Genomic DNA, 13,323 nt, shown 5'->3' on the forward strand with positions numbered 1-13,323 from the left:
TTCTGAGTCTAGCCTATCGGTGCATTTCTGGCCAGGATCCGTCAAGCTAGAGAAAGCCGGGTTCCTTTCCAGAGTCCCTTCCCTTGTGCCGTTTCCAGAATTATCCAGCCCTGTAGACAGAATCCCCTGGCAGATTGTCAAATCTGGGTCTTTCCGGCCACCCCGGAGAAGGGGCCAGTCCCAGAGTAGGAGGGGCGGGGGGGCGGGGGGGGCGGGGTTGGAGGTGACCCATACAAACACGGCAGCCGAGAGCCCATTAATCAGGTTGCATTAAGCTTTATAACAACACGGTTTTCATTTAGCGGGAGAAATGACAGTTTGATATCGGCCGAACAGACTTAGCTCCCCCCACTCATACATCTTTTTAAATTTACTAGAACAGTCCTGGTTTGGGAGATCCGTGAACAAGTACTTGACGTCAAGTGCTGCGTTTCCATCGAATCAAAGTAATGGGAAGGGACGCTTCGTTCAGCAGCCCTTGGTGGGGGGTGTCCACAGACAGCCCTCGTCCTCCCCCACGTCCACGTCCACAGACGGGATCTGACGGCCCTCCACAGAGGGAGCCCCAGCGTGTGCCATCTCTGCAGAGAGCAAATAAAGCACCAGATGACCGCGAGGCGGGACATGGTGGGGCGAACAGAAGCGTGGTGACCGGTCCCCTGTTCGTTGCGTTGCTCAGGATTACTCCTAACAGAAGACATGCCCACTCTCCGGTCCTCGCCCCTCTGGGGACCCTAAGGGACGGAGCCCGCTCTTAGAGCGTTTCTTAAAACCACGGTTCTACGGGTCTTCACGGATGAAGACTGCCCACCGAAAAGTCTGGCCTTCTTTTTTCACCCCCAGAACTAGCCCTTATCTGTTTCAACCCCAGGGCTCAGAACTCAATGGCAATCACGCTGCTCCGAGAACAGCCACGGGACACTCGTGGAGAGAGAAAGACCCAGCCCTTCCTAGAGGGCCCTTGGAAAGAAGCCTTCCAAGAGCGTCAGCTTTTTTATTTTTATTTTTCTGGTGAGGAACGTGCATGCCTCCGCCTTCATAAGGTGGGGAAGGGGGAAGTCACAGGGTTGTGGGATGAGACCTCTAAGGAGAAGGTTAGAGACGCCTCAGAGAAAGGACCTGGCTCCCTGGGAGTCCTGGAGTACTCAGCCACAAGGAGCACTCTGGAGAGGTGCCGAAGCAAAGGTTTATACAGCAGAGGGCTGTGCCAGGGCTAGGACTCAGGCTTCTCAAGTGACCAAAGTAGACCTTCCTTTCTTCTCTTTAATCACTTAACCAAACGCTCCTGGCACGGTCTCTGACCTTGACAGCTATCTATCCTGTCTTCAGACTCCATTAATTAGCAGAAGACAAGAATCAGCAGTGGCTCCTGGCGGCCATCTGGTCAACCAGACGCCGCCGCCCGGGCAAACCCGGTGCCTCTGTGAGGATGCCACGGGATCCACCCCTTCGCCTAAACCTGCAGCGCTGGAAGCGATCGTGGCTGGACAAAGGAGGGGATCGACCTGGCACTCCGGCGAGGCTGAGGCCGTGGACCCCGGGGGCGGATTCAGGACTCAGGTGAGGAGCCTCCTTAGCTATTCGCTAGCCTTCCCTCCGCTTCCTTAGCCTCATTTGTCACCCTCTTCCCGTTCCCACTGGAAATCTTGGCCAGTCATTTGGTAAAACATCGTGTTGAAGGGTCTGTAGAATTTCTGCAGTCTGTGGATCACATCCGGGTCGATGCGGGGATGAGTCCGACCTTTGCTCTTGCCCAAGCATCGGGGGGCACCGCTGTCTTCTGGCTTCTTGAGACAAGGGAACCCCTTGGTTTTGTTGAAATAGAAATGCTTTTCAGTCACCACACGCTTGAGGCCTAGAAAATCCTGTACTTTGGCCATTTCCCCGGCAGGGTCCACTATGAGTCGCTCACCGCTGACAAAGAGGATTTGGGAGAGGGGGAAGTATTGCAGCCAGTTTTCCAGGTGCAGAGCGTAGATCCCTATCCGAATGGCGCTCCAGGAGGCGTCGATCAGCCCTAGGGTCCGGTTTTTGAAGGCCAGTACCTCGAAGGTGGGGATCTCGGGTTTCTTGGACAGTGTCTGGGTGTAGTCGGAGATGGCCCTGGTCACGGGGTTTCTCACCACCACAATGAGCTTGATGTCCTTGGCCATGGCGTGGATCCGCTTGGGAGCCTCATTCGTCACAAAGTAACTCGGCGTCTTCTCCATGGTCACCTGCCCATCCAAAGTCTTAGGCATCACATTTCTGGAAGAGGAAGGGAAAGGAAAGAGAGGGTCATTCCCACCCAGAAACACTTTAACTTTTTGCACGAAACGTGTTGCCAGCAAGAGCCCGATCGAGAACTACAAAACAAAACGCGCTGGCAAACCCTAGGAATTCTTTTCTAACTCTGTGCCCACTCTCCACTCTGATCACAGCATCACCAGAAAAGGCAGCACAAGGCTTCCGGATTCACTCTTGGGGACCTTACATACCTGGGTTTAAATCTGCTGCCCTATCTCTTACCCAGTGCTGTTCAACTGCGACACACTCTTAATTTCTCTGTGTATTCATTGTACATAATCTCTGAAATGGAGATAATGACAGCACTTACTTCACACCGTAGTATAAGGCTTAAGGGAGATAACGCTTGTAAAGCATTTAGCACAGAATCCGGCACGTGCGAGAGCTTAAAAAGTCAAGGATTTTATTATTGTCACAGCAGCTTCTGGAAAAGGTCTGAGCGCACCAAGAACTCAAAGATGATCTAGCCCAAGGGTTGGTCAACGACCACCTGCCCCTTGTTTTTGTACGGCTCACCGCGAGGAATGGTTTTCCATCTCTCAACGGTTGGAAAACACCCAACATAGTAATAATAACATTTTGTGAGGCATGAAAATTATATGAAATTCAAATTCCAATGCTCATAAATAAAGCTTCTCTGGAACACAGCCGCACGCACCCCCCCGATGTACTGTCTGGGGCCACTTCTGTGCTACAACGGCAGAGCTGAGTACTTGCAACGGGGACTTACTGACACACAAAGCCAAGCACATTTACTGTCTGGTCCTTCGGGAAAACATTTGGCGAGAATTGACCTAGTCCAAAGGCGTTGCGGGGGAAAGGAAGAAACTGAAGCCCAGAGGCCGGGAACCGGACAGGCTTCGCGACCTTCCCAAGGTGAGTCACGTCCCTCTCTTGTCCTTCCTCTGTAAAACCCTAAAAGCTCACCTGGAGTTCGAGTTCAGAATAAAACGACACACAAATGGAGTTCTTAACTTTGCTCCCGAGGTTTGCCCAGTGAGCCAGGGGCAGGTCCCACACCATGTCTCTTGGTTTCCTTCCCAAGGTCGTGTCTCCGAACCCCACCCCTCCTTCCGTGTTCGCCTTCAGAGTGGCCCTGTCTCATGTGAGAGCTTCAAGACATCAGAGGAGTTTGATGCTCTCTGTCCCTCAATCCCAGGGTGGCGGGCCTATCAATGATAACAGAGGCTCAGGATCCTATTATACAGTCAATTTGCTATAGGCATATGTAGACCAAAGTTAATTGATGATAAACTTGTTATACCTGTCGGTACAGCAGGCCATCTGCCACAATGTGCTCCACTCCATTAAGTCTATTCACTTCTGAGCCCTGCACCAAAGAGGTACATTTAGGATTACACAAGACCTCTTTGTTGTGAGGACATGCTTTTAAATGTCTCAGCTAATAAAACTTAATACCGACCACGATCCCTTAGCTTCCCCTACCATAATTAAATGTATTTACTATCGCGCGTGTAGAGAAAGAACGACTTTTCTTTTATCTCTAATTCACATGCTCCGTCAATAATTAATTGCTACTGGGTTTTGAGCTTTCTTGGCAAGCACCTTGAGGAGGCAAGAGGAACTTGCCTGGTAGAGAAAATTCACGTAGAGTCAGATGTTGTTAGCGCTCAAGGGTTGGTCGGCCAGCAGTTTCCGGATCAAAGCCAACAGCCCTGGCCATAGTCATGCTCGTCCCGGACTAACATATTGTCCAAGGTATTCTGAACGTCTTCATGTGCCTGTTCGGCTCTCGTCACATTTAACTGTTTCATAAGGCCGGGGAGGGGGGTGGGGCGGGGGTCGGGGGGTGCAGGGCACGGAACACAAAACGTGTGCGACTCCAGTGTGCAGGACTGCCGAGTTTCCGACCACCCACATCACCGTGAAGTTGATAAAACTCTGAAGTTGCAAAGCCCTCCAGGAAGTGTATTTAACCCACATCGAACCCCAAATTTCTCACCTCAAAAAACAGGGCTAATTAAGAGTCCCTCCCTTCTAGGATGGTAATGAAGATCCCATGAGGTAACAAGGGTAAATCACTTCTTAGAATAGTGCCCGGTGAAGGCCACGAAGTTATAACTGACACCAGGGGTACAAGACCACTGACACGGCAATTATTAGAGAAAAACAAGGAAAGAACATTTCTATCTGACCGCATGGCAAAGCTGAACAACTGAGCTCAAGAACAGGTCTAGGGAAAAAGGCTAGTTTGACTCAAGCCAGTTATCATCAACCACACATCCCTGACCCGGAGGCTGGTGACCCACGAGGGAGCTACAATGAGTTCGGCCTGAGTTTAAGGAACGTGTTGATGTCCTACTTTTATTTCAACTGGAGAGAGATATTCTCTCTCATTTTAACTTATTTATTTATTTATGAGAGAGAGAGAGAGAGAGAGGGAAGCAGAGAGAGAGGGAGAAAGAGAACCCCAAGCAGACTCTGTGCTGTTAGGACAGAGTGCGATGTGGGGCTCCAACCCACAAACCGTGAGATCATGACCTGAGCCGAGATCAAGGGTTGGACACTCAACCAACTGAGCCAGCCAGGTGCCCCCAGAGGGACATTGTCTTAGTATGAAACTCATGTCACACTATGAAAATATTAAATCATTATTAATGCAAAAAAATACTTGAAGATAGGTATTTTCAACATGGCCCCATCCAGATGTTTAATCCCTCCATGATTTGTTGCCTATGGATTTTGTGGCCTTTTCTGTGAGCTCAGGAGCAGTTGCCAAGGTTTTCCTTCTCATTCGCCCTCTGCCATTCACTTCTTAGACCCCAGCGTTTGTCCTTTAATGGGGCCCCTTTCAAATTTATCTACTGCACTTCAGCTAATTGCTACAGTCTGTCAAGACGTGTGTGGATCTCGTGTCCTCATCTGAAGCATCTGGAATGAAATGGCACCCCTCTTCCAAGCCAGTGTGTGTAGGGGAGTAAGCGTGTGCTCGGCTCAGTGCTCAGTGCAAAGGGAAATGAGAGAAGGGGTGCTGGAGAAGGCAGAGGAGCCTAAATGGCTTTGATCATGTGACAAAGGAAGTAAAACATGTGGTTTGGGGAGACGCCTGGCATTTGGGCACCCAATGGTAAGACCATCTCATGAAGCCATGATACAGCTGTGTGGTATGAGCTACCCAGGATTTTTTGCCAGTAAGAAGATACACAGCAGCTGTTTCCCATCCGGGAAGTAGTCATCTCCCCTTTTCAGAACTGATGCTGAATCAGTTATGTTCATTCATTCATTCCTTCATTCATGAAACCCCTTTCATTCCTAGAGTCCTTGATAGCTGCCTGCATCGTAGAGCTTAGAATATTGTCATAATAGGGTTTGTTCCCAGGCCCTTCCTGGCTAGTCTCAGTTCCTGAAAGCCGCGGGCGATGTTTTTTTCCCCTTCTTGTCCCTCGCATCTAACACAGTTCCTGCCACATATGGTAGTCGCCCCCTAGCTCTCTGTGGTTGCCGGACGGACACACGAAGGACGTCCGGATGAAAGCGTGATCCTTGGGCATGAGGGGAATTGACGCCATTTGGGGGGCCTGACCCCCCTGAGTAGGTTTTCCACGCGTGGCGGTTCGGCGTCTGTGAGACCCGTGTCATCCCTGTCTGAAAGACCATGCACTTCGGCGTGGACCATCTGGTAAGAAAACACCGCAGCTGGGCTTGGAACAGCTCGTTAACAGTATCCGGGGTGCTTAGAGCAGCCGCGACATCAACATCAACACACAGTCCTGAAGCGAGAGTCGTTCTGCAAGATCACACATCTGCTCTCACAGCCCCAAATGTTGATGAGCCACCACCCAGCGCGCTCGCCCTCCCCGCCTCCCACGCCGGGGTGGTGGCGCTTTGCTACAGGATACGCGCCCGGGGGCCTCGCGGGAGACGATGCTAACAAGAATTACCACGCACCATTCACGGAGTGCCCACCCTGTGCTGTGCTTTCTGCTCCAAATTCAACGTCGGATGCCGGACCCACTCCTCGAAACGCCTCCAGGCATTGGCCGCTCCAGCCTAGTTGGTTAAGACCATAGACTCCGGACTTTCTGAGTTTGGATCCACTTATTAGCTGGGTGACCCCGGGCCAGTTACTTAACCCAAGTAGCCTGTGTCTCCGATCCACTCTCTGGGAAACAGACATCGTACTATTCAGATCCATCTCCGAGGGATTTTATGAGGATTTAATAAGTCAATATCTAAAAGGGTCCCTTACACATTGAAGGCCCTGAATACATTAGCTGTTAATGTTTAAACACCTCTCTTAAGAAGATACTACCCTTAGGGCAGGAAACTGAGTCCCAGTGAAATTGATTAGCTGCCCGAAGTCACGATAAGTGGCGTTGGAAGTCAACCCCAGCTCTGTCTCGCACCACAGCCCAAGCTCTTTGTTGCTGCCCGACAATGCTTAACGGAACTTCAGAGGCTCAGCAAGGTTGCGGGACTGGCCCAAGGTCACTCCGCCAGGGGGTGGCCGAGCTGAATGTAAAAATGACACTCAGTACACATGTTGTAAAGGTGGACTGTCACTGACTTACCACTGGGAGTTGCGGCAAACCCAGGCCAGAATCCCCAGAAATTCTTGCCAGATCAAGCTACATCGTTCAATTTGTGATATCTCTCTCCGGGGCCTCCTCAATTGAAGCAAATGGATACCATCATGAACGCCGAGGGAGAAAGCAATCACCCGTGTTAGATATAAAGTGCCCATTCTCTCTGGAAGGGTCAGTGGCACAGCTTGCCTTTGGCTTGCCTGATTTGGAGGTACGTGGGCAGCTCACATTTCCCCAAATGCATTTTCCGGTGGAACAAATGGTGCATAAATTAGCAATATTTTCTGAGCCCTCCTGATGAACTGTAACCCAAGAGAACGGTGGTGAGAGCAAGGGCATGAGGTAGGGCCATTTCCCCCGTGTCGAGGAAAAGAATTCACTTAGAAAGTCAGTCGAGCACCTGCTGCTTGCCAAGCCCCGCACAAGGCAATTGCACACGTTCTCCTGGCCACAGCTCACAGATACCATGGGCTTCACGGAGCCCGTTTCTACAGATGTGGCAGTTGAGAGCCAGGGTGACAATGAACCCTGTCCAAGGACATCCAGGCAGGACCTGCCTTGCCCAGTTCTGTTGGAAAGTTCGTTGTGCTTTTCAAAAATGTTCCACTTATTTATTTGGAGAGACACAGAGAGAGAGAGAGAGACAGAGAGAGACAGAGAGAGAATCCCAAGCAGGCTCTGGCTTTCAGCACGGAGTCTGACGTGGGGTTCGATCCCATGACCCAAAATCAGGAGTCAGATGTTTTACCGACTGAGCCACCCAGGCACCCCTACTGGGCTTTTTAAACCCAAAATTCAAGAGGCACCTAGGTGGCTCAGTCGGTTGGGCGTCTGACTTCGGCTCAGGTCATGATCTCACGGTTCTTGAGTTCGAGCCCGCATCGGGCTCTGGGCTGACAGCTCAGAGCCTGGAGCCTGCTTCAGATTCTGTGTGTGTCTCTCTCTCTCTGCTCCTCCCCCACTCCAGCTCTGTCTCTCTCAAAAACAAAAATAAAACGTTAAAAAAATATTAAAAACATTTTCAGGAATCTTGGAATCTCTGAAGGCGGAAATTCAAAGCATTTGAAAAGGACATTTCTTATATAGAGCCCTAAGAAAAGCAGCATACCCTGGGGCCATACGATCATCAGCCAAATGGAAGCGGAGAAAGCAGGGATCTTGAGTTACAGCTGAGATTTAACAACTAACTTGCTGAATAAATCTAGGAAGGGGTTTTTCTTTTTGGACCAGCACGATGAAAGGGCTATGTGCAGACGAATCCTCTCATTAATCCCATCAAGTATTAATTGGTGCTTGTCGCGTACCAGGTGTTGAGCATAAACTGATGCTCAAGCATGCGTGGTACCTGCCTTCAAAGGACTGTAAGTTCTTTGAGGAAAAGGTCTGACTATCCCATTTTTGGTCGGTGGTTCAGATGGACATCTCCGCGGTGGACAGACAGACGTCTCCTTTGCTGCCCAGTCTGGCTTGCATTCCCACATGCCCTTGCGGGAAGGTGTGGGGGGGGGGGGGGATGGAAGCAGAAGAGAAGCCACAGAAGAGGATGGAGCTTAGAAGGGAGAGGAGAAATAAAGATAAGAAGAAAGGAAGGAGGAGGAGGAGAAAGGCAAGAAGGAACCGGGGTTTGAAGAGACACAAGGAATTTAAGTGACCAGGGGGAGCGGGGAAATGAGGAAAGCTTTGCAGTTTTATTTATTTGTTAATTTTTTATGTTTTAGTTATTTTTGAGAGAGAGAGAGAGAGAGAGAGAGAGAGAGAAGGAGTGGGGGAGGGGCAGAGAGAGAGGGAGACACAGAATCTGAAGTGGGCTCCGGGCTCCGAGCTGCCAGCACAGAGCCCGACGCGGGGCTCCAACTCATGAACCGCGAGATCATGACCTGAGCCGAAGTCGGATGCTTAACCGACTGAGCCACCCAAGTGCCCCAAGCATTGCAGTTTTAAATGGCACATGGCTGGGGTGCCTGGGTGGCTCAGTCGGTTGAGTGTCTGACTCTGGGTTTCAGCTCAGGTCATGATCTCACCGTTCGGGAGTTCGAGCCCTGTGTCGGGCTCTGTGGTGTGGAGCCTGCTTGGGATTCTCTCTCTCTCTCTCTCTCTCTCTCTCTCTCTCTCTCTCTCTCCCCCCCTTCTTCTCTCTCTCTCTCTAAATAAATAAATACACATTAAAAAAGTAAATGACACATGGTGGGAGAAAATAGCAAACCCAGGTCTCAGGCATTTTTGTTTTAAAGTTTGTGCCAGGCAGGTCTGGGAAGGTTTATGATGGTCTATGTCAGACACACGTCATGGAGGCGGGAGGAGCAGGAGTCCTACCGAAGTAGGCTGAGAGGGGAGACACCCCTCATTCCCAATGGTTCTCAATGAATCAACTGGGGCTCAGAGAAGTTGCATGCCTTGACTAAGGTCACACAGCTCACCGGTGTGGCAGGGTTGGGATTCGGAACCCAGCGGAACCTGTGGTCCTCACTGCTCTTCAGTATGATAAGGAGAAGAAGGTCCAGAGTGGAGCTAGAGCCTGGGGGAGGGCACCGGATGGCAGAAATGAGGGTCCACTAGGCATCCATAGCCACAGAGAGACCCTGGCATCCACGGCTGGTAGGGTCTTGAGCTTTGGTGGGACATGGGTGGGACAAGGGCAGGCAATATTTAGGAACTTCCTCCTAATTGCTTTGATGTTCCTGATGACAGGAGAGCAGGGCCATCTGCTAAGCTTGAGGGCCTTGGGAGTGGGGTTACGGGTCTCAGAACAGAGGGAGCTGGATGTATATCGATAATTTCTGGATTACGGTGACCTATGGAGAAATCACCCTGTGTTCGATTTTTGCCTTGGGAGACTCATCTGGAAGAAAAGGCGGGGAACTCATCACTACCCTCACCCTCACCCCCAACCACCGCCACCAAATATCCCTCGGCCCTTGGGTTTCAAGAAAGGTTTGTATTCTAATGCAAATGAAACGTGCCTTGAAACCCGTAAGATGAGTGTGAACAGGAGTCTTTTACTGATCGTTATACAGAGCCACCTCTGACACCCTCTGCGGAGCAGCCCAGGGTCCCAGGGGACACGTTTCTGAAGATATCGTCACAAACGAACAAGGTGAACGCCTAGGTTATCAGTGGATGCTGGCAACCAGAGAATGGAAGCGAAGGAATATGAGAACACATCCCGCTCTCAGAGGAGAGTTATTTGGGAGAATCATGCCCCGTACTCTCTCCTGAGGGCCGCCAAAGTGTCATGAACCGCGTGGGGGTGGAACTTATCCCAAACGATCAGAAGTTGACCCTGGGTAGACTAAGTCGTTCTGTGGCCAGGGACACTCTACAAGACAAAGACATGGAAAAATGGAAGACTGCTTTCAGGCCGTTTCTAGTTTTACAGCAGAATGATGCACAGCTTTTCAGAGGAAGCTCTTGCTTTTCCAAATGAGTACAATGAGGGCTCCACAATTGTTAGCCACAATTTTTAGGAATCCGAGGGTGTCATCACTCCCTAAGCAGTGAGGAGCTGGTCGTGAGGAATATTAAGGTCCTTACGTCCATGTTCTCGGATCTGGTCTCGAACAGAAACTGGCGGGGCAGATTCAGGGCTCACATCATCTTCTCTGGAGCCCAGGGGAAGATTTACGTGTCTAGGTGTCCCAACTGCCCCCTGCAGGGTGAAGAAATGCGAGCCTATGACAGAGGGTTCCGTGCCCTCACTCACACGCCCTTAACGGATTGCCAAATTCTTTTCTTATCCTATGTATGTTTCCCTTCACTAGCTCTAAGTTTTACAACCGACTTATCCAGGTAATTATAAATTTATTATTCTATAGTTTATGTATTGGAAGTACATACAATTCCTTACTCAGCGTTTCCTCACAGGAGACGGCCGAGATCACAAACTATGCTGAAACAAATCTTAGCCAAAAAGAAAAAGAGAGAAAACTGTTCAGGCGTGTGTTCATTCATTCGTCAACTACCGTGTGTCTGGCACTGTGCTAGACCAGGGGGGGGGAAAAAACCCAAGAGCAAGATCTTGCCCTGAAGAAGTTTGTATTTTTTGAAATAAAATAGTTTACAGAGGTCTGTGCTTGTCTCTGAGGATTCATAGAAGGCCGTTGAGTTTTAGGCTGGGAATCACTGGGGGAGGGTCGCGTGAATTCCAGCGTCCGCCGTCGCCTCCTTCGGAAGCTTTGCTAAATGCACGTTCCTCCTGACCAAGGTGTGCGGCCACGCGTTCAACCTCGGGGCTGTCTCTGAACGACACTTCCTTTGAGCAACTCATTTCACGTCTTTGACCCCCACTTCCGCCATGCATCGAACGGAGACAACATCTCCTGTCCGTTGACGAGCAAAGGTACCAGGCATCCTGGAACAGAGCAAAAGCATCTGTACGTGTCCCTTCTTGTTATTGCCGCCAATGTAATGTAGCGCATAGTAGGTGCAAACAAATCGGTTTGTCGAGCGAGTGTGGGACCAGAGCCCTGTCCAAATTCTGGATCTGTAGGACCATCGCAGGTCGTCTAATATATGCACCCCTACTTAAACACCAACGCAGAGTCACGGAAACCCACCGCTCAAACACGTGTAGATACAACGCACTCTTAGAGCACCAAACGGCTTTGGTTGGGCATATATATCCCAGTTAGTTACTAGAACCCTTCTTCTCCTTGCCACCCTGAGGTGGCCCAAGCATCTGGGATGCCTCATGGCTGGGCAGAACTTGGCCACTTTGGGGGCGGGGCCTCATTGTACGCCACTTATAGGCATTGCTTTTCTCTCTCCCCGCTGTCGCTGACTTTTCCTGTGCCACTGCCCGTCTTTAGCATCAACGGACCACCACCTTGTTCACATGGTTTGATTCAGAAAATGCACATGCACAGAAAACAACTATGACTTCAACAGTCCTTTAAAGTGAGTTCGTGATGGGGGGGGCGCCTGGGTGGCTCAGTCGGTTAAGCGTCCGACTTCGGCTCAGGTCAGGATCTCGCAGTTCGTGAGTTCGAGCCCCAGGTCAGGCTCTGTGCTGACAGCTCAGAGCCTGGAGCCCGCTTCAGATTCTGTGTCTCTCTCTTTCTCTCTTTGCCCGTCCCCTGCTCACACTCTCTCAAAAAATACATAAATGTTAAAAAAAAAATTAAAAAAAAAAATAAAATGAGTTCGTGAGTCAACTTGCTTTTTAGAAAGGTTGCCCCATGTGTGTGTGTGTGTGTGTGTGTGTGTGTGTGTGTGTCTGAGATTTTTACTGATTTATTTTCTACACCACATGTGGTATTACAGGGACATGGAAGTCCTTTGTAATAATTCTCAAGCCCACAGGTTGAGAAGCATGGTTCCAAAGTCTAAACCATTGCCTGCCTATAACCTCAGCGTCCACCAGCGCCCTTCGCCCACAGCCGTCCCTCCAACTCTCTCTCTCTGGTTATTGGACAGTCTCACCCCAGAGGTTCTAAGACAAGACACCCCCTTGACTCTGAATCGATGAGATTACGGAACACACTTCGCCTGCCCCCGGATCGTTCTTCTCTGATACTTTATTCAGACACATTTCAAGAGTGACCCCACGGCAGAACTTCACACCCCAACCTCGATTAGCTCTTTCATTGTATTTTCTTTCCCTGGGCTCGGCAGGGGCCACGACGAGATGATGATTACGGAGGTGTCCGTGTGTCTGCACTGGTCACGGACGGTGAAAGGAGAGGAGAGGGGAAGGCTGGGTTCCAAGTGTCTCCACCTCCCACTGTACTCCCAGCTGTGTGTCACTGCATCCCTGCCCTCGGGACGCCGCCAGCCTCCTTCCTTCTCGCCTGCATCCTGACGCTGATCCAAGCCCCGCCTGCTCCTGCCCAGGGTTTCTCTCTCACCCGTATGCATATCGAAGCCTCTTAACTGTGTGGGCCGCCGCAACCCTCAGCGTCAGAGGGACAAAGACACTGTTCTTTGTGAAGGTGACACCCGATCTGCTGGGTTTTCATTCCAATCTCGCTTTTTGCCTCGGACCAACCCCCCCCCCCCCTTCATTCCACCGGCTTCTCCAGACACTCACGTGACCCCTTGGTGGAGGCCCCATCATCACCTTGATTGACCGTTTGTGGCCCTGCCTCCTGAGCCTGGTGTTTCCTGCCCAGGAGGTAAGGTCCCCCAGGCTGTGGCCCCCCGGGAGCCTGGTTTACTCTACTCTACTCCACCTTGACTCTAAAGGACTTAGGAAAACCTCAGTGTCCCCCCCACCCCCAATTCATATGCGAAATCCTAACACCCAGTGTGATGGTTCTGGGGGTGTGGCCTTTGGGAGATGATTAGGAATCAAGATGAAGCTCCCCGCCCACTTCCGCCAAGTGAGGGCATAGACAGATGACGAAAAGACCAAGAAGCGGGCCCTCACCACACACCGAACGTGCCAGTCCCTTGCTGTCGGAGCTTTTGGGTTCCAGAACCGTAGGAAAGAAACGCTTCCTGTTTGAGCCACCCAGCTGATGGTATTTTTGTTTACAGGAGCCTGAAGAGACTA

The 13,323-nt window shown here is 50.8% G+C and overlaps 1 protein-coding gene across 1 annotated transcript in view; it reads right to left on the minus strand.

The window, feature by feature from the left end:
* Positions 1-260: 260 nt before the first annotated feature.
* Positions 261-13,323, minus strand: part of HS3ST4 (heparan sulfate-glucosamine 3-sulfotransferase 4) — a 390,110-nt gene continuing 377,047 nt past the window's right edge. The window contains exon 2 of the mRNA XM_060648814.3: positions 261-2,247. Within this exon, the coding sequence (XP_060504797.2) occupies positions 1,611-2,247 (637 nt within the window). The 3' untranslated portion in view covers positions 261-1,610. The remainder of the gene's footprint in view (positions 2,248-13,323) is intronic.

This window comes from Panthera onca, chromosome E3, assembly GCF_046562875.1.
Source record: "Panthera onca isolate mPanOnc1 chromosome E3, mPanOnc1 haplotype 2, whole genome shotgun sequence".
Lineage (NCBI taxonomy): Eukaryota > Metazoa > Chordata > Mammalia > Carnivora > Felidae > Panthera > Panthera onca.